The sequence below is a fragment of the Typopeltis vanoorti genome, chromosome 3 (assembly GCF_054136105.1).
Source record: "Typopeltis vanoorti isolate ZY-2024b chromosome 3, IOZ_Tvanoo_1.0, whole genome shotgun sequence".
Lineage (NCBI taxonomy): Eukaryota > Metazoa > Arthropoda > Arachnida > Uropygi > Thelyphonidae > Typopeltis > Typopeltis vanoorti.
Window position 1 is genome coordinate 175,574,226 of NC_143551.1, and position 22,293 is coordinate 175,596,518.

The window sequence follows — 22,293 nt, forward strand, 5'->3', positions numbered from 1 at the left end:
ATTAATGCAGCCATGCTTTGGGGCATTAATGGGCTGGTGATTTATGAAATACATAGCCTCTCAGAGTCAGGCCAGTCCCACGCAATATGGCCTGAATCCACAAATAGGGTTCTAGTAAGGCAAGTAATGCTGCCTTATATGCATATCTTCCAGAGCTAGAGAAAATGCCAACTAGACTTTTAGGCTTTCACTGCCTAGTTATTGTGAAGTGGTTGCTGCATTTTTCATTTCCAGAGAAGGGTCTCAGGTTTTTGTTCAGCTCAGCAGATGAGATGGCCTTGCTGAGCAAGCTCAACACACTGTTATTAATAAATTATGGAAACAAACTTAATGGTAATAATCTGCTAAAGGCTTCCCAAGACCAGCTGGTGAACAATCCTGTCACTTCTATTCTCGGACTCGGAATGAGTCCGAGAATAGAAGTAGACAGGGAGCACTGTTAAAGCCACACTTAGTCTGAGAACTACCTACATGGGTGTTTTTTTTTTTAATGTGTGGTTCCCACCCACGTAAGGTTATTAGTAAACCTATAGTACATTTGTACTGTGGGCGGGCTAAAATTTTTTTTCCATTTTTAACAATTTTTACATATATTTTTTTGTAATTTTATATTTGTTTTTACATAGTCCAGAAATCCTCCTTTAAAGACCAAACATGGAACTTTTTCAAGCCACTTCAGGCCTCCAATAAGCATGGTCTCACATCAGGAAATGAAATTCATCTTCCATCTAAAGACAATCACAAACATCCATACCCATGGTGGGATTCAACAGGTTGGAGAGAGGATACACTAACCACTTGGCCAACCAGACTGGCATGACAGTTATGTACACAAGTCCTTCACCTCAGCTAAGAGCCCCTGCTTTTAAAATTTCCTGCACTAACTCAATGAAAGATAAATATATATCTCTGTGGATGTGAAAAAAAAAGTTCCCATGCCAAATGACAAAAAAGTGGGGGAGGGAAACCACATATATTACAAAAATCCCCCCCCCCCACACACCAAGTCACAGGATTCAAATCCGTGACCTGTTGGTTGGAAAGCAGGTACACTATCCACTCATACAATCAGGCTGGCATGGTAGTTATGTGCACAAGTTCTTCACCTCTTCAAATTTCCTGCACCAACTCAACCATGAAAGATAATCATATATCACTGTGGATGTAAAAAAATCTGGCATACAACAAAAAAAAATCAAAAATATACAAATACCAACCCCTCCCTCCTGAAAAGTCAAAATAACACCAAAATTTAACCCAGTAAAAAAACATTTTCATCCAACATCCAGAATATCATATATACACCAACACCATTTTATAGGTAGCAAAATCTGATCTGTTATTCTTAATTGAACCCTAAATGACATCCTCAATGACAGTCCACCTCATCTATTCCAACTATATTTTGTGTGATGTGTTCCGCAAGAAAGGAGGAACATGTACTTTTGTCAAATCAGACATTCTTTGTTAAAGCCTATCAAACCTGGAATTCCCACTTTTCAATTTACTCTGGCTCAAGATTTCCTTATCTCACTTTAGACCTTTCATTTGCTGCCTCTACTGCTCTCTTAATTAAGACAACCATGCTGCCCTTTTTACAGAAGGGATGTATGAATTTCTATCCCTCTTTTCCATGGTCAGATCACAAACTAATCTTACTGGAATGAAAGCCTTCATTCCCCACCCCATTGCAACTCCTCCCAACCTCTATCCAATCTGCAGTTCTCTAAAAAATGTGCCTCTGCAGTCTATGATTGTTCAAATACGCTATAGCTCAAAAACAAGGGGAAAATAAGTTATTGGCTGAGATAGCAGACAAAAGAATTCTATGCTGCTTGTTATGAAGGACCAATAAACCAATAGAAAAAGTATATGAATGTTGAAGGGAATTATACAGAGAAATAAATGTTTTTCTGAGGTTCGTATTTTACTTGTTTTATTTTATAGAACCATTTGTAACTTACTGACTTTCCTTCAAAATTTAGGATGGAGAAGATGAAAGTTTGTGTTTTCAGGTGATGAAATGAATCAATAAAATATCCTAACAACAAAGGCATTAATTTTGTATAAGATCAAAGGTTTGATTCATGATACAAAATTTACAGGAAAGTTGTAAGCTGCAGAAGATTTGCAAGAACTTCTGTAATAATTAAAAGACATTGTGGATAAGGATAAATATTCTCATGTATAAAACATTTTCTATTTAATATCTTGTAGATAAAACATACAATAATTCAGAGGTGATTTAGTGATTTTTGTAAACCACAATGTATTTCACTTCTATTATGTCTTTTTGTTTACACCACTTTCGTAAGGTTGTATGGTTATCAAATTTATGGTTGTAAGGCTGTCCATAACTCTAAACAGCTCCCTTTTTTTTCAAGACTTGCTTGAAGCAAGTCATTCATCTCCCATAACAGCAGTGATGCTGTTTTTTTAAACCGAACAACTTACCTAGAAAAAATGAATCAATTAGTCTCAGACAACGGCACCTATCAACTTGTAAACTATAACCCAACTAATCAGATTAAAAAGAAAACAGAAAAATTGCTTAAATCAGTCACATCCTGGCCTGCGGATACAGTTAAAAAGCTACTTCTGCACTACACTTGTTTCTTGAGAATTTATGGTTTAACCCAAGATTCACAAGCAGAACGTACTGCTTTGGCAAATAGTTGAAAGTATCGACAACTCCAATTATCATCTAGCCAAGAAACTAGTGTCAACACTCAAGGAGTTGGTAGGTCATTACACCTCCTTTATTAAAAACACACAACAATTTGGAAACAATATTAAAGACATCAAGATAGAAAAAAGTGATTTATTGTCAGTTTGACGTCTTCCCATTTTATGAATGCCTCAATCAATGTTACAATTCTTCTTTTACAGGATAAATTCCTGCCTGATATCACAATGCTCTTTGCCTATGTACTACGTTTTGGCCATTTTGTGTGGCCAAATACTTTTTATCTACAAAAAGAAGGCACAGCAATGGACTCACCACTATCCCCCCCCCCCACCTCTAATTGCTAACTTCTATATGGAAGCTTTTGAGCAACGTACTCTACATTCTTGTAGTTTAAAACCCAAAGTCTGGCTTAGATACGTTGACAATATTTTTGTTATCTGGTCCCATGGCTTCCAGACATTAGACACTTTCCTCATCCACCTAAACAAACAACACAAACATAAACAATTCACAACTGAAATTGAAAGTCAGAACTCACTTCACTTTCTAGATACACTTCTCACACATCTTCCTTCTGGCAGTCTTTCCTTCACTGTTTACCTTAAGACTAACTTAAGACACATACTGGCCAATATATAAATTGCTACTATCACCATCCAACACAAAAAATTAGGTGTCATTAACACACTAAAAAACAGGGCTTAGGAGCTGCTCCAGTGAACAAGCTTAAACATGAATTAAAAGTTATCAGCAATATCTTCCTGAAAAATGGCTACAGCCAAAATATCATCAACAAAATTCTTCAAAAGACTCCAATTAAAAATAAAAAAAAATTAGATTATAATAAAACTGTAGCTATTCCATACATTAAAGGTATATCAGATAAAATAAACAGAATACTCCAGAAAAATTAAAAACCAGGAGCCCACACTGGAGTATACCATATTCATTGCACCTGTAATTTGTCCTATATAGGTGAAACAGGATGCACACTTCCTATCAGAAAAAAAGGAACATAAACAGCATATTAAATTTAATAACTATGGTAAATCTGACCTTTCTGATAATGCCCTGAATACTTTACATGGAGGTGCCTATCCAGTCAATTCCATGTAAAGTAGTCAGTATACATCACACCAAAACGTGGTATGAGCATAAATTTAAGGAGGCCTGTGAAATTCTTATCAATCACCCTAATCTTAACAATAATGGTAATCTTAATCTTAATCCTTAATCCTAATCTTAACTAAAAATCCCAAGAATATCGATGACACATATTTTATCCACTTAAACTTTTGGTCTAAGAGTTAATTGTAATTAAGACTGTAAGCAATCCAGGATCTTAACTCTAATATAAAGCTCTCGTTAAGTTATGGAATAGGCCACTACTTTGTTGTATTAAAACTATCTATATGAATTTGTTCTCTGATAATGTTATAAATAGAATATAACTTTGATGTAGTGTTTTTTTCCAACTAGAGGTCAGGCCAATAGAATAACAATTAATCAGATCATTGTCACTTTGGCTTACTGTTAGAAATGTAATGTAGCTTGTCTTTGTATATATACGAAGGTGGTCTGAAAAGTTCTCGGCCTCAACCATCGATGGCAACACTATCAGCACTTTTTTTTTTTTTTTTTTAAAAGTTGGTACAACTGTCATAAGCATCCAAGTGAAATTGCAAGTCATTCTATTAAGCGTTTGTTTTATACAGCTGTCTGAAGCAAAAGTGTTGTCTGTATTCCCTTGAAATGGATAAAATTGAGTATCGTGCAGTTATAAAATTCATTCTAAGAGAAGGTTTAATGCTAAAAGAAATTCATAAAAGTTTATGGGCACTCTTCTCCTTCATTTTCGACAATTAAGAAATGGGCTGCCGAGTTTAAATGTGGCCATACCAGCCTTGAAGATGAACCATATGAAGGACGTCCAAAAAGTGTAACAATATCAGAAATCATTGATAAGTGCATGATATGGTATTGGATGACCGGCAAGTCAAAGTGGGTGAAATTGCTGAGACAATAGGCATTTCAAAAGAACGTGTAGGATATATTTTGAATGAAGAATTGCAAATGAAAAAGCTTTGCGCAAGTTGGGTGCCACGCTTGCTCACAGCAGATCAAAAATGCACTCTCAAGAAAATCTCTGAACAGTGCTTGGAGCATTTTAACAAGAATAAAGCTAATTTTGTGCATCGATTTATTACTATGGATGAGACTTGGATTCACCATTACAAATCAGAATCCAAACAGCAGTCAAAACAGTGGACAGAAGCCAGTTGTTCAGCACCAAAGAAGATAAAGTCAATTCCATCAGCAGGAAAGGTCATGGCATCCATGACTGGGATGCTAAAGGCATTTTGTTTATTAATTATCTTGAAAAGGGTAAAACAATATAAGGGGAATATTATTCCGATCTTTTAACCAGACTAGATGAAAAAATTCGTGAGAAAAGACCCGGTTTGCAGAAGAAAAAAATCATCTTTCATCAGAACAATGCACCTGCCCGCAAAGGTGTTTTGGCAATGGGAAAATTAAGGGATCTGCACTAGGAACATCCACCCTATTCCCCAGATTTGGCTCCCTCTGACTTCTTACCTTACTTATCCTCTTCGCTCCCTGCAGAGCAAAGGGTCTCAACCATTGACTTCCATCTGACTCTATTCAATGCTTCTTTTTTGATCTCTTTCCAGGAACATCCCAGCCTTCTTGCCTCTGTTTCTATTCTCTTCTCCATGTTATCCTGGGTCTACCTCTTTTTCTCTAGCCCTGGGGATTCCATTCTAGTGCAATTTTTGCTATTTCTTTATCTGGGTTCCTGATTGTATGACTATCCAGTTCCATTTTCTTTTAGTGATTTCATTTTTGATGCTGGTTTGACCCGTTCTCTCCCAAAGTTCTATGTTTGTTATTTTATTTGACCAATATATTCCTAGTATCTTCCTCAAACGTTTGTTTATGTAGACCTGTATTTTATTTATGTTTTTGTTTGTTAGCGACCATGTCTCAGCTCTGTATAGTAAAACTGGTTTAACATTAGTGTTGAAGAGCCTAATTTTGGTTTTTAATTTTATTTCTTTGGATCCCCAAATTTTCTTCGTCATACTGAAGGCAATCTGTGTTTTCTGGATTCTACCAATTGACCAACCTTTGCCAGCAAAGGTTGGTCAATTGGTAGAGCTTCTGCTACTAATGGCTTGCAAAAAAGTTAAGCAAGTTTGAGTGCGGTTAGTAGTTGGAATAGGATCAATCGTTCGATGCTGTTGGCACACTCTCCCTCGATGAGTCCTTGGACTCCCTGGAGGTGTCACATAATAATAATAATAATATTTTGTATGTCCTATTTAGTTCCTCCTTGTGTGCTGATCACCGATCCCAGGCAAATAAAGTTATCTACCTGTTCCAGTGTTTTTCCTAGTATTTCAAAGACTAATTCTTGTTTGGGGTTTATCTTCTTTACTTTAGTCTTGTTATGATTTATTTTCGATCCACATTTATTTGCTTCCTGGTTTAAATTATCTATTTTCTTTTGGAGGTATTGATGTTTTTGTGCCAAAAGGCATATATCGTCTGAAAAATCCAGGTTACTGATTTTATTTGACCATCCCCATTGAATGCCAGTTCTTTCTTCAGATGTTTCCTCATCACCCAATTGATAACAATCAGAAAGATTATCGGGGAGAGTATACATCCTTGTCTTACTCCAGTGTTTGTTGTAAATGGTTCTAATAGTTTGCCATTATTTATTATTCAGATTTTGTATTTTTCATGAGTTTTCTTTGTTATAATTATGATTTTCTGAGTATTCCCATAGTGCTTCATTAACTTCCATATAGTCTTTCTGTCTATGCTATCAAATGAACGTTCAAAGTTGATGAATCCCAAATATGGGCTACTCTGGCACTCTATTGATTGTTCAACAATTATTCTTAATGTTATTATCTGGTCAATACAAGATCTGTTTGTCCTGAAACCAGCCTGTTATTTCCTCAATTTAGTTTCAATTTCTTGTTTCATTCTTTCTAGCACTATTCTAATAAATACTGACAACATTTAGAAGTGAAATCCCTCTCCAATTTTTACAAAGTGTTATTATATCTCCCATTTTTGGTAATTTCACCAGAGGTCCTGTATTCCAGTCTTCTGGCCATTCCTTTTTTTCCCATATTTGATTAAATAGCAGGTGTAGCATTTCAACAGCAGTATTTATATCTGCTTTAAGTAGTTAAGCCTACATATTGTCACTCCCAGCAGCTTATTTCTCCGTTTAAAATTGCTTGGAAATGTTCTACCCATCTTTTTTCTATATCTGCTTCATTTGCGAGTAACTTTCCTTGTTTATTTTTTACAGATCCGTCTCTTTTAGAACTCTTCCTAGCTGACTTTCTTGTTATCTCAAACAACCTCTTTGATCAAATTTACTTGCTGCTTCTTCGACCTCTTTACACATTTCCTCCATGAAAACGCATTTATCTTTCCTTGCCTTTTTTTAACCTGTCCGTTTTTAAGTTTGTATGTTTCATTTATCCTGTTTCTATTGTTTTCCTCTGTACTTTATAGAAGTGTATTCCATAAAGCTTTCTTTTCTTCACATAATTTGATGTTTTTTTTCAGAGATCCATTGTTTGTGATTCCTACTCTGCCTTCCCAGAACTTCTTCGGTGGTATACTGTTAAATATATTCTTTATTTTTTCCCAGTTCTCTTCAATGTCTATTTCCTTATGTTGTTTTATAAGGCTTCCATATTTATTCCTTAATGTTACTTTATATTTGTCTTTTGTATCCTTGTTTTTCCGTTTGGATATTGTATTTAATTCTTTGGTTCTTGCTTTTAAATATTTTTCTTAGTTTCATTTTCATTTTTGATCTATAATCATATCATTGAAAGTGCATAAGTCTTTTAGGATTTCCCCATTTTCATTATAGTTTCCTAAACCTTCTTTCCCCATTATTCGTTCATATCCCACGTTATTATCCCCTACTTTTGTATTCATGTCACTTATAATTAAAAGCATATCTTTTCTTTCTACTTCATCTACTTCTTTTTGCAGCATATCATCGAAGACTTCGTTCTCTTCTGTTTTGCATTGTTTGTTGTTTATTATAATCACATTTCTGTATTTAGTTTTAAATCTAGCTTTGATGATTCTTTCAGAAACTGGTTTCCATTCAATTAGTACTCTTCTAGCATCTGTTGTTAGCATGAAAGCTACACCTTTGCTATGTGTGTCATCTTCGTTCTTGTTTCCAGAATATACAATGTATTTGTTTGGAAAAACTTTTATTGGGATTATATTGATCAAGTGTATATAATAAACAACTTTTTAAAATGGATTTGTTTGTTGTTAGTTGGATTTCTCCACTACCATTCATCTTGTCGCGTTTAGACCTAGTATTTCTATTTTGTATCTGTCCATTTCTCTGGTTAGTAAATTAGCTTTTCCACTTTTATACAAAGTCCTAATATTCCAGCATCCAATTTTGGTTAAAAGTTTTGGGCTAAAGAGTTTTTTTCTTGGAGTTTTCCGCCTGTCAGCTTCCCCAATGGAGTTTTCACTAGCTTGCTTCATTTTCCCCAGTACTTCTCCCTCTTGGTTTTTGTGTTGGTTTTCCAACAATGGTTGAGATTTCTGTAGCAAATATTTTTTCCATATTGTGGTTGCTAGCCACAAGTACAACCATCCTCCTTTCTCATCCAGGCTTGGGACTGGCAATGGCAGAGTTCCCTCTGACTTCTATCTCTTCCTAAAACTAAACTCTTCCTTGCTGGTCAGTGTTTTTCTTCGAATCAAGAGATGATTGCAGCTGTAAAAGGGTATTTTGCAGATTTTACTGAGAACTACAACAGAGACGGGATAATGGTGCTGGAGCATTGCTGGAATAAATGTATTAGTCTTAAGGAAGATTATGTTGAAAAATAAAAACAATTTTGAAATTATAAATTTGTTTCTTCATTGTTAGGCCGAGAACTTTTCAGACCACCCTCATACATGTTTATTATACTCCAGATGATCACCTTAATATGAAGGTCAAAACGTCGAGAAATGAAAATAATTATTCCTAACATGGTTGTAGCCTCCATAATTTTACTAAAATGAATGCTGATCAACACTATGTAACACTGAAAGAAGGATTCTTATAATTCATGTGCTGTTGCACTTGACATTTCCAAGGTTAATAGGGTTTGTATGTATCTATTTAACTACCTTTTAAAGTAATTCATATACAATAAGTTAACAGCCACATACATACATTTTTTTTTAAAGAACACTTACCACTTTCAAGCCATTCCACATCAAAATATTTTACTTTGTTCTTAGTCCTAGCAGCAACAATCCTAAAAATTCAGAAACATAATAATCAGTAAATAAAACTTGAAAACCATTACAATTAAAACTTATTATGAAATTTATCAAATTATTCATACTTCTGGCACATGCCCAAAAAACGTATAACATTTTTATTAAATTTTTGAGTTGACTTCATGAGCATATGTACATTTTGCAACATGTCTACTATGCATATATAATCTGCATAATAGACATCATGTATGCACATTAACACTATTTGGTTGATTTTTAATGAAATTGGGATTTTTAAAATTAGTTAACCACTATTTCAGTTCTGACTGAAACTGGATAAGTTTCAGAAATAAATTACACAAAATTATATTTTACACTTTAAATTACAGATATCTTCTTTATGCATTTGTATAACTGTTGTAATAATGAAAGATGACATTACACAAGAGTGCTATTTTCAAGTTCAAATTCTGTTTTGAAATTAGTAAAACAAATGGTTTGATAATTTAAGAAGAAAAATGATATACTGCACTCTCACAGAATGCTTCTATGGGGCTAAAGCCTTCAATACTGACTGCATGCAGGTGTTTAGCAGCCTAGTACTGTACAGTTTCAAACATATCTGTGATTTCATTTAAGAAACAATTTATGAATTTTTAAGAAACAGATTTTTAATATAAATTGTTTATTTATTATTTATTTTGTATGGGGTTCCTCCCACATCCCTTAGGATGGGTTGAGCCCCTCCCCAATGAGGGATTAAGTATGTATTTTATGACTGTAGATCCGTGTATGTTCATTCATGGCTGGTTTTTGGATATTCTGGGGAGACGAAAAAAAACCATGTTTCGGGATGAATTCCCCCCCCCACACACACACACCTCCGTGTGAGACCAACTAACTCACCTTTACTCGAAAGAGACCAGATGAAGGTTCCTCACATCTTGGACAGGAATCAAACCCATGTCTTTCAGACTAAAGGGCTCCGTCTATACCGACTGAGCTACAGAGGCTCTAATTCTATTGTGTGTATACATATATATATATAAAGTAAAACCCCGTTTTTACGTTCCTGCAATTTACGTTTTACTGCCATTTACGTCATTTTCTGTTGGTCCCATCTTAACCCTTTCAGGACCAGAAGGACTTATGAAGTAATACAAAGTTTTTAGATATTAAAATGACTTTATTAAGTATCTATTTAACATAAAACATCATCATTATGTAGGAAAAAATCATAGATTTTAGAGAATTTCATGAGACACGTGTCCCAATGGATGTAAAGGGTTGCAAATAAATTAAAATTACTAACATTTATGTATTGGCTTTGACTACATTTTACTAAATATAACAGTAATAAATCAACAAAAACAACAATAGACATAAAAAAGATAAAACTATAATTAAATAAATAAAAATGAGCAAATAAAGTCTTTTAGTTATGGTATTCAGCAAAGCAATTTCTGTTGTTTGTATAGCATAGGTGAATGTTACATGTAGTGCAAGTGTTATTAGTGCAGTTTTCAATTTTACTTTTAGCACAGTTTACACATCTTTTACATGTATTCGCTTTTGCCATGGGATGTGAAGGCATGGAACGTTTCAGAAATATATGTTTTGTACTTGTCACCGTTGTAGGTATGGCCCTCTTCTTCTTCAAAGAGAAATTGCCAATGAAAGATCGAGCTATGACCTGTCTGTACTCGAGGCAGGATAGTAAAGGGCCCGCAGCACATTTATTTTTGTAAAACTTTGTGTAAATGACATAGGCGTTATTGACAGTTATATCCAGAAGATCAAAAAATAGATGAAGGTAGTACTTTATCTTTGATTTATGATCCAATTTGTATCACACCTTGTGCTGATCCATAAGGTCGACACGCTTGTGTTTGTTGTACTTTACGACAATTTCAGGGCACTTTACATCAATCTTTTCAAGAGATCCTGCCATTTGCCGCTTTACAGTGGACGTAAGTATAGGTGATATAAAGTTTGTCAAAAGATGTACCAAATTGTTGTCCATCCACTTTATGTACGATATACCACTGAAACTTTCGGTATAAATATTTCCTCGATTCATATGTTTATCTGATGGCACAGATTTCGGATGCTTTCAGTTAGGGCGAACAGCCTCACATTCCTTGGTGTTTCGGTTTTTCAACTCGAATTGCAGCATGGGCGAGTTAAAAAAGTTATCGAAGTACACCTCACAACCTAAGCCTTAAATGGCTTTTGTAAGCTCCAGCACTACCGATTTGCCTAACCCATGTTCAGTTTCTGATGATTTTTTTCCTGTGTACAGATTGAATTCAAACAAATAGCCCATTTTAGCATCAGTTCTGCACCACATTTTGAAACCCCATCTTATAGGTTTATTTCTGATATACTGTTTCATAATATTGTGCCCTTTGAATTTTATCATATGCTCATCAATGGATTCTGTTTTGGTGTTATTTGTCGCTTTTTGAAAAGAACTGTTTAGATGATCCATTACAGGCGTGATTTTATATGCTCTGTCATAGTTAGTGCTATTTCTATCTGGTTGGTCTTCATTGTTGCAAAAAAAAGTGCAAGTTTTTGCAGATATTTTCAAACCTATTTCTAGGCATTACATTTGCAATCTAGGGAATGCCCATATCTGGATCAATAACCAGTAATCTCTCAATGATGGCAAAACATGATAATCCATCACCAAATTCATACTGAGATAGGCTTTCATGTCATCATCATCGAATGTATATTGTGTTCCATTGTGCTCAGTGTGTACCGTATGGATTCAACTCTTATTTTTCTAACTAAATCTTCGAAGTTGGTAGTCAAATAAAAAATTTCAATGGGCGTCAATAACGAATCTTCATCTCTGTTTCCGCAAATCTGAACTTCTCTGAAGATATAATCAACATCAGGAAAGCTATTTGATACTTTCCCTACATTCATATGGAAAAGTTTTTTTCCCATATGAATGTAGGGCCACTTACTTGTGGTTTATTTTCTGTTTCAGGTTCTGTTGCTGATAATTCCAACATGTTTTGTGCCAGGTCTTCAATTTCAATCATAGAAACCCCTGCATCCACATCCTGAGTTATAAATACCTGGTCTTCCTCATCACTATTTTCTGCTACTAAACACTGCAAAATTTCGTTATCTTTAAGTTCAAACTGCTTACACCCTTTTCTCGACATGTCTGTAATGATAAAAAGACAAATAAAATACAAAAGTGGGTAAAATAAATAAAAAAATACCGATTACAACAACAAGTAATTTACTTGTAAAATGCGCCTCTTTACGTCCACAGGGACAACGGTGTCCCTTTATGTTTTTACTAGTTTTTATGGAATATTATTTCAAAATTTTATTGAAAAACATAATAATACTATTATTTACTTACCATCAAATGAAAATATTACACCATAAACATATAACAAACAATATTCTATGCAAAAACACTTATGAAAAGTTCTGAATATGCTGTGCTCTGAATGTACGCTTTGCTGCAAAACTTTCTTTTGACAGGTGGTGCTAACATAGGGTTTCCAGTAATAAAATTATCAAAAATACGTTCTAGATTATGCATTTGCTGGAAAAAAATATTGACATTATTTTGGTTTACGTACACAATCAAGATTTTATGTGGGGACACATATGTCCCATGGTCATGAAAGGGTTAAGACCTATTCTTATGATATATTGTTTTCCCACCATTAACAACAAATCGATTTCTGCAGAAATCTGTGCATTTCTGTTCCCAGATGGCATTGCTTTTGGCTGTAGTTTCGTTTCTGCCATCACAGTGACTTGCATGCTTGCAGCAGTGATGAGCGATACCATGATTTTTCAATCACAGTACGAATTAATACTGTGAAGTTTTCATATCAGTAATTTTAAACTGTCAGTAGCTAGTGGCACCTGTAACATGTTATGATGTAATTTCACATTCACAGTGCTGTATTGAAATCGCGAACAAGGATCATACACTAATTGTGAAATCACATTCACACTTCTACCAAGTAACATTGTTACTCGTGAATGTTAGATATCGGTGAATAAACCGCAGTTCGTGAAATATCGCTTCACTAGCTTGCAGTGTTCGTGTTAGTAGTCACAATTCAGAAGCATGTAGTATAGTACAGAATTTCTGCTACGTAATTTAGTGTGTGATAGTTGCTTTCAAGTTGCAGTGTTACTAACATGGATCATCCATGCAGTGTTAGTAACATGGAGAAAAAAGACAGAAAATGTATTTCGGTAGAAGAAAAGATGGCAATTCTGCAATGTGTAAATTTGCATGTGGGAAAATGTGTGCAATTAGCAAAAGATCTTGGACTCTTCATGTCCACTTTGAACACGATAGCAAAAAACAGGTCAAGCATTGAACTCAATGCAAAGCAATCTGACGCTATGTCAAAAAAATGAAAATATATCCGGACATCGACATATGAATTGGATAAACTTGTGGCGGAGGGGTTTGTTTCTAAGAGAGCGTCGGGAATTCCAGTCGATGGTACTAAACTCTGAGTGAAAGCCCTTGAATTTGCTGTGCGGTTGGGGATAAATGGTTTTACTGCGTCAAATGGATGGATTGATTGTTTCAAGACTCGTCACAATATTGTGCATAATCAAGTTTGTGGAGAAAGTAATAGTGTTGCAGGGAAAACTGTAAACCAGTGGAAACATGAACTAAAGACTATTATTCAGGACTACGAACTGAAAAATATTTTCAATGTTGATGAAACTGGGCTCTTTTATAACATTCTGCCAGTAAAACATTGTGTTTTAAAGGAGAGAAGTGTCACAGTGAAAAACTCAGCAAGCAGAGGATAACTGTTTTGCTCATGGTCAATGCTGATGGATCAGAAAAATTACCTCCACTGATAATGGGTCAATTATCAGTGGAGGTAATTTTTGCTTGGCTATACTTTAAAAAGCCAAGGTGGTTTAAGAACGTGAAAAATCTGCCTACTAAGTACAATGCCAACAGCACAGCATGGATGACCAGCAGCATCTTCACATCCACCATGCATGATGTGGATGCTAAAATGGGTTCAAATCACTGCAAAATACTACTACTACTGCTAGACAAATGTCCTGCACATCCTGAAGACCTGCAGTCAGAAACATTAGATTAGTATTCTTACCCCTAATTGTAAGAACATTAGTGTTCTTACCCCATTAGATCTGGGCATCATCCATGCATTTAAATGGAAATATAGAAAAATGCTTGTTGAAAAAGCTGTGTTTATGCATGATAATGGTATGGACCCAAAACAAATAACCATATCAATCCTTGATGCCATGCATTATGTGGCCAAAGCATGGCTGCATGTTACTCCTGAAACCATATCCAACTGTTTTCAGAAGGCAGGAGTTATGTTTGTGGAAGAGGAGGAACAACTACGGGAGGAAGAAGAAAAAATGTCAGAGACCAACAACTGGTATGTGATGGATGAGTCTTCCTCATTTCAAGACTATGTTGATGCTGGTGTGATCACATCAATGGTACCAAGTGTAGAAGACATCCTTTCCAACCACCTTGGTGAAGAAGAAGAGGAAGAAATGGTTGAAGAAGACTGTGATCAAGACCTACCGTCCCTACTAGTAAAGAAGCAATGGAAGCTATCTCTGTTTTGAGGCGGTATATTGCAGGTGCATCAGGAGACGATGGGGCATTTAATGCATTATACACTGTGGAGAGGCAGGTGGAACTTATAAGAGTGCAGAAAAAGCGAAAACAATCAACAATTAAAGATTTTTTTAAACAGATAAATGTAAGTAATTGTAAATTCATTTATTTTCAGTTATTAAATTTTTTAATCTAGTATGTAGAGTCACATACTAGCAGTAAGTCATCTTTTAGTCTTTTCTTAATGTTTTTTACATTTCCTGCTATTTACACTTTTTTCCATCAGTCCTCTGGAAAGTGTAAAAAAGGGGTTTTACTATATATATATATATATATATATATATATATATTATTATTATTATTATTAATATAACCTTAATAAAATTATACTGAAATCTCTACTGCATGTAAATTTCTTCAATCTTGTATTTCTCTTTAAATTATCTGGTAAGTTCATAAATATAACTTTCCAAAATGAATATTCTTTGCTGATGACAAACACTTGTTTTTTTTCATCTGGAGAGAAATATGCATTATGGTCAGAGTAACATTTTTCTTTTTCAAAATACTTTAAAATATCCCTATAAGCAAAACAATTGCTGAACAAAAATATACATGTGAATAATATAAATGATGTCATTTTCAACAATATTACTTTTATTATTCTAAGGATTTCAAATCAAAAGTCTCATTGTAGATAGTTTAATTCAACCAGTGACATGTACATCAAACTATACTTTAAACTCAATTACTCTTCACATTCATAATGCATTTTATTCACTGTTGATCACCCTCCACATAAAAAAATCTACTACTTGCTCCACTCCCTTCTACACCATACTTTTTGGCAACAAATGATCAATTTCTATTCTAACCTAACTCTCCAGTCCATGCATAATCCTGTTGTATTAATCTGATAAAATCAAGTTAACAGCATAAAAAAGTCCGTATCATTTCTCCTTTGTCTGCTAAAAAGTTCTTGGTGGCATTCATTCTCAGCTTCCAAGGGTGCCCTCTCGTCCTTCCCCCCCCCCCTCCATAAAATGAAAAATTCCATGAACTGAAATTCTGTATGACCCTTTCAGAATTTTGTAAGTCTCAATCATATCATCCCCTCTTTCTCCTGTTTGCTAGTGTATGCAAATTCTCAATCTGTCTTCATAATCAATATTCTGCAATTCTTCATTTACACACTCTCTCCACTGTATTAGAATCACAATGGAAACCAGATCAGATCTGTGCACAACAGTCCAAGTGAGGTCTTATCAAGGCCTTCTAAAGAAGCAAAATGACATCCTAATCTTTACATGTCAAAGTTCATTTCAACATTGCAATCATCTTTTGAGTTGTATTTGCAATCTTTGCTACATGGCCCCTAAACTTCAACTTCCTCTTTACTAACACTCCAAGATCCCTAGCCTGATTAGTTTCTTTTAGCATAATCTCACCAATATAATATAACATTTGATATCTAATCACACCAAAGTGAATGACCACATTTACTGACATTGAACTGTTCAACTTTGAATGAAGAGGATTTCTAGGAACCCTAGTTCATCATCGTTTAACAAGAAAAAAAAAAAAGAGAGAGGAAGGAAAAAGGGGATTCTCATTTGAAAAGTGCTTGCTTCAAGGTATGAATTACAAACACACAAAAAAAAAAAAAAAAAAAAAAAAAAAAAAAAAAAAAATTATAAAAAGAAATATACTGTATAAGGCCAGTAATACCGTATGAATTATTGTTAATCTGGATAATTGTAAAAAAATTAGATGATAAAAGAAATATATTGCGTAAGGCCAGTAATACCATATGAATTATGGTCAATCTGGATAACTGAAAAAAATAGATGATAAAAGAAATATATTATGTAAGGCCAGTAGTATCGTATAAATAGAATTTTATTTTGGTTAGAATTGGAATTATATGTTTGTACATTGACTTGAAAAAATTCACTGTAAACAAAAGCTCAAAGGTCACGGGAGTGCTGACTGAAGAAAGAAGAAAACCCCCAGGCTGTCGCATGCTCAAAGCCACGTGGAGTACCGTGATGTGAAAGAGAAATACAATGCTGAGCAAGACCCAGAAGGGAGGAGTGCTGTGCGTTGGGCAAGCTACGTAGGTGGCAGTGGTTGTTGATAAGGGTGAAAGTATAAAAGGGTCAGCAAAACCCCCTTTCGCTCTCTTATCTCTTTGGCAGTCGTTGTGTGCTTAGCCCGCGGTCCACGGGTACCCGCTTGGCAGATGGAACAGCTCTGTCCCGTAGAGCTCGGAACAAAGAATGATTGGAGATGACCTCTATTTAACGGCCGACGAACGCAGATAATATTTGCCGGTCAAGTGCTGATGAGGATACGTGCCTTAATAACACACACACACACACACAATTCATAATGTACATTTGCCATAGTAATTGAAATGAACATATTACATATATTAGGCAGATTATTGTTGACATTATTAGTTTTGTTTTTTTTTCCCAATCATATTGTGCATTTTTTTTTCCCCAATCATATTCTGCATTTAATTCTCTTGTTAAATTGTACTTCATATCTTCATATTGAATGTGTCTCTGTGAACTGTATGGTCTGGTCTGGACAAAGGAATTTCATAATATTTTTAAAGAAAGGAGCAATTAAGAAAGGTTTTATCATCTCTTCAATAGTGTTCATTGTTTATTTATCAGATCATTAATGGCCTAGGACAGTAATAATTGCCTCCTGTCTTCAAAATGTTAGGCCAAAAGGTTGCACCTACTCCCTTTGGAGGATAAAAGATATTAGGGGATTTTTAATTAATTTTATATTCCTTACTATGCAGAAAACTTCGTTATCATACTGAAACTATGCACATAGCTCTAGGCCATCTGAAGAAAGACCTTTAAAAGTTTGATTCTTGTTGCTAACTAGAAGAATTTTTTGCGAATTTTTTTTCTGTAACTGATTCCAGAGTTATTTGATCTTGGCTACAGGCAAGTACAGTTTTCCCTCATGGAAACTCCAGTTTTTCACCTGTAACTTGCTTATATTTTGCTGAATTTCAAATCAGCATCATCAGAGCACAACACAGCATGTATATGCGACAACGAGTAAGTGAAACAATACAATTGTAATAGAAAAAAGATCTCAAGTTCTATTTTGGCACCCTCTAATGTTGAAAAAAAAAAACAAAAAAAAAACATGGGAGACTGTTATCTTAAGAGCAACTCCCACATAGCTGTATTTTTTTTTTACAACATTAGATGGCACCAAAATAGGACGTTAGATCTTTAGTCCATTACAATTGTATTGTTTCACTTACTCACTGTTGCGTAAAATGCTGTGTTGTGCTCTGATGATGCTATTCAGCAAAATATAAGCAAGTTAGTAAAGCATCTTTTTATAAAATAGTTCATTTGGTGTTGAGATGAATAAATAATCTAAAAAGTTACTGGAATAAAAACTTTCAACTTACTTTACTGGCTGTAAAGGAAACTCGTGAGTTGGATGCGATTTTGACATAGCAAATAGCTGCCATATGGCAAGCAATAACATTATCTTCTCATAACTGCGTTCAATGATCCATCCAAACTGTTTCATTGCCAGTTCCTAAACATCAGAAATTATAACAAGCCATGAAAGTTTACTATACTAATACTGTAGATTACTCTTAATTAAAAAATACATCAATTTCGAATTCTAATAATAAAATAAGCAATCACCTTATAAAAAATATGAAAATATGTAATAATGTAATTAACATATTTAACCTTTTTTTTTTTATCTTCTTCTTCCACCTTAGGTATTGAGACCTCTTGCAACAATGTTTATTGCAATCCATGTTTCCACCATTTTTGTGGGCTTCCAAATGGTCTTTTAGTCTATTTGTCCAATTATTCTTTTTCCACAATTTTTCTGAGAATTTTTATTCCTGTATTAGTATTTAGCTGAATGATTTTAACTGTTTCACACGAATAAGTAAAAACTGGTTTTATTATACTTTAACTTGTGCACTTTTGTTTTTTTCCTCTTGTCTTAGTCTAGCTTGCCTTAAACACTTGATTCTTTTACTTCATTTTCTCTTAATATTTCTGAGTTAATCTGAATTCCTAAACATTTAGAGGGGTGAATGAGATGATTGTGATGGTAGGAAGAAATGACTTGAGAGGTAATGAAAATTGGGCAGCAAGAGATATGAGATTCTTGCTTAAATAGTTGAGCTGAAAGAGCAGGCGGAATGTCTAGGGAATGAGATGAGAAGAGTGAAAGATAAGATTAGGCGAATGGAAGAGACAAATGCAAGGCGAATCAGAATAGGAGTGAGAGAGAGTTATGGGAATGATAGAAGAGGAGAGAACAGGAACAGTAAAAGAGAGGGAATGAGAGAAGAGGAGAGAATAGGAACAGTAGAAGAGAGGGAATGATAGAAGAGGAGAGAATAGGAACAGTAGAAGAGAGGGAATGAGAGAGAGAGTTATGAGAATGATAGAAGAGGAGAGAATAGAGCAGTAGAAGAGAGGGAATGATTGAGAGAGTTATGAGAATGATAGAAGAGGAGAGAATAAGAAAGGTAGAAGAGGGAGAATGAGAGAGAGATATGGGAATGATAGAAGAGGAGAGAATGGAAACAGTAGGCAAGAGGGAATGAGAAGAATGCGAGGGAGCACTGGAACCAGCGATAGAGGGATGTCAGGTAAGTAGGGGAACACAGAGAGAAAGTAGAGCAGAGCAGAGCAGAGGAGAGGAGAGAGAGAGTGAGGGATGTATGTGAGCAGTCGAGGAACAGGGTGGTAAGAGGTGTAATGTATGGGGACTCAATGATCTGTGGTGTGCAAGATAGGATGCGAGAGGATTGTTTGCCTGGAGGAATGATAAAAAGTGTGGCTATGGCAATTAAGAGGGGTGAATGAGATGATTGTGATGGTAGGAACAGAGGAAATTGAGAGGTAATGTAAATTGGGCAGCGAGAGATATAAGATTATTGCTTGAAGTTGTATGAAAGAAGACGCAGAGAGGAAAGATAATGTGCATGTTTCCTAGGTATGATAGTGACAAGCTGAGCAGAAGAGCAGTAATATTGAATAACATAATAGCTAGAATGAGTCAGAAGAGAGGATTGGAATATGTGGATACTTGGAGGGCATTTGAGGACAGAGAGGAATTGTATGCGAGAGCCCACTTGCATTTGAATGCGGTTGGTTGGTTGGTTTATAGTTTATTTGGCACAAAAAACTACAAAGGTCATACTGTGTCATACTAAAGGTTACAACATTGGCATTTACAGAAAATTAGTTTCACAAAGCAGCATCTCTAGGTAAACAGAACTGCTGCAGAGGGCACAGCAACACACAAGGTCAGAGGTTATTACAGTAGTGCAAAAATAGTTAATAAAAAATAAAGTAGTAAATAAATGCATGTTAAGTGATGCAGTATCTACATATAAACAAAATTACTGCAGAGGTTTCAGCAGTACATAAATAGATAACTATAGGTTAACATATGCATATACAAAACAAGTCAAGGAAAGCAGTGTCTACATCTAGTAAGATTACAACAAACATTATTATATTAATACTTAAAGAGTCAGAAAGGAATTATTATACAGCACTGATGTATAAAATTTAAGTTTAGCATTATGGTATTTACATATTAACAAAATTACAGCAGGGTGATACAAATATACAAGATCAAGGCCTATAGTAATACATAATTGGTTAGATTTAACATAATGAATTTAACACAACATAATATGTATGTACAAAAGTTAAGTTAAGCAAAAAAGTATTTACATATAAACAAATTTATGGTCAAATGTGTTTGTACAAATTAATTCTTTCTAAAAAATTAAAAACATCATGCAATTTGCCTGAGTCTGCTAGTATTTCCCTGAGTGTATATGGCTTGATTAGATAGGTGAAAATTTTATTCCTCTCTCTCTCTCTTGTGTAAATTTTTGACAATCTACCAGAATATGATGAATAGTGAGATGTGTGTTGCATTTTTCACATATGGGAGGGTCATCAGCTCTCAGTAAATGAGAATGCATATGGTGACTGGGACCTATGCGGAGCCTAGCAAGGACAACCTCCTCCCTTCTCTTTATATGTTGACTAGAATGCCAGTGTTTAATTTCAGGTTTAATGTTATATAATTTGTTTGTTTATGTTTCTTGCCATGTTAACTCCCACTGAGCAATTAGCTTTGATCTTATACGTTGTCTGTAGTCTGTATATGGAACTGTAAAACAGTATGTGGATAAGTATGGGCTTATTTAGCAGCTGCATCTGCAGCCTCATTTCCTTCGCTTCTGATGTGGCTGGGAATTCAGCAGAAATGAACATCAAAATTAAGGATTTTCATTTTGTGAAGCATTTGTAACACTTCAAAAAGTACTGGATGAAGATTATACATAGGAGAACAGATAGCCTGTAAAGAGCTCAATGAGTCTGTATAAATTATACACTTTTGGTAGCAGTTTTCTTTTATATGCACAAGTGCAAGCTGAACGGCATGTAACTCTGCTATATAATTACTGCAGTCAGGCGGGATCTGATTTGAGATAATAATGTCATGAAACACAGCAGCAGCACAGCCAACAGAGGTGTTAGTTCTTGAACCATCAGTATAGATGGGTAAGAAATCAGCGTGTGCTGCTCTGTGTGCATTAAACAATTGCAGGTAGATGGATGATGGGTATAAGATTTCTGTAGCTGACAAAGTGAGAGGTTGCAGGATGGTGTGCAAACCTGCCATGGAGGAATGCTGTTATGTTTAGTGTAGCTAATGTTGTCAACATTTATACTAACAGCTTGCACAGTTTCTTTAATATGCATACCAAAAGGATGTATAGCAGTTTAACGTGTGTGATATTGAGCTTCCCAATGCAGAGAGAAGATACTATTCCATGTGGGGTGATCTGGGAGAGATTTTATTTTTAGGGCGTAATTAAGAGACAATTGTTTTCGTCGAAGTGAAGTGATAGAGCCGGTTCATTTGCTTCTACATAGAGACTTGGAGTGGGTGAGGTGCGAAAGGCACCAGTAGCTATCCATATACCCTGATGATGGATGGAATCCAACCATCGTAGGTTACTCTGTCTTGCCAAACCATAGATAATCCAGCTTTGAACGCATAAGTGCACGATAAAGATGGAGCAATGAAGCTCGATCAGCACCCCACCCAGCAGAGGATAGAGTGCGAAGGAGGTTCAAAGTTCTTTTGCACTTTTCTCTTAGTTGATGAATGTGTGCTAGAAATGTGAGTTTTCTGTCAAAAATGAGTCTCAAGAACTTGGTTTCTGTAGTTACTGAAATAACAGTAGGTCCAATTCTTAGTTCAGGATCTGGGTGATGAGTGCGTTTTTGACAGAAGTGTACACAGACACTTTTTTCTGTTGAAAACCTAAACCCATTATTAAGAGCACAGAGAGACATGATCGATTGCTTGCTGAAGTTGTCTTTCAATTACCCTCATGTTATGTGAGTGAGAGTAAATTGTGAAGTCATCAACATATAGAGCATTGTCTACAGTGTGAGGAAGCTGTTCAGTAATTGAGTTGATTCTAATAGCAAAAAGGGTTACACTTTAAGACAGAGCCTTGGGGAACACCTTGTTCTTGAAGATATGGTCGAGATAGCATACTTCTCACTCTGACTTGGAAAGTTCGCCAGGACAGAAAGTTTTTAATAAATATAGGGAGGTGTCC

At 35.1% G+C, this 22,293-nt stretch overlaps 1 protein-coding gene across 2 annotated transcripts in view; it reads right to left on the reverse strand.

Annotated features, from left to right (window-relative positions):
* The window catches only part of Gen (XPG-like endonuclease), a 317,873-nt gene that overhangs the window by 38,118 nt on the left and 257,462 nt on the right, over positions 1 to 22,293 (reverse strand). For both annotated transcript variants that reach the window (XM_090416218.1, XM_090416217.1), the window contains exons 10-11: positions 18,064 to 18,197; positions 8,966 to 9,027 (exon numbers count right to left, since the gene is read on the reverse strand). In XM_090416218.1, the coding sequence (XP_090272344.1) occupies positions 8,966 to 9,027; positions 18,064 to 18,197 (196 nt within the window). The remainder of the gene's footprint in view (positions 1 to 8,965; positions 9,028 to 18,063; positions 18,198 to 22,293) is intronic.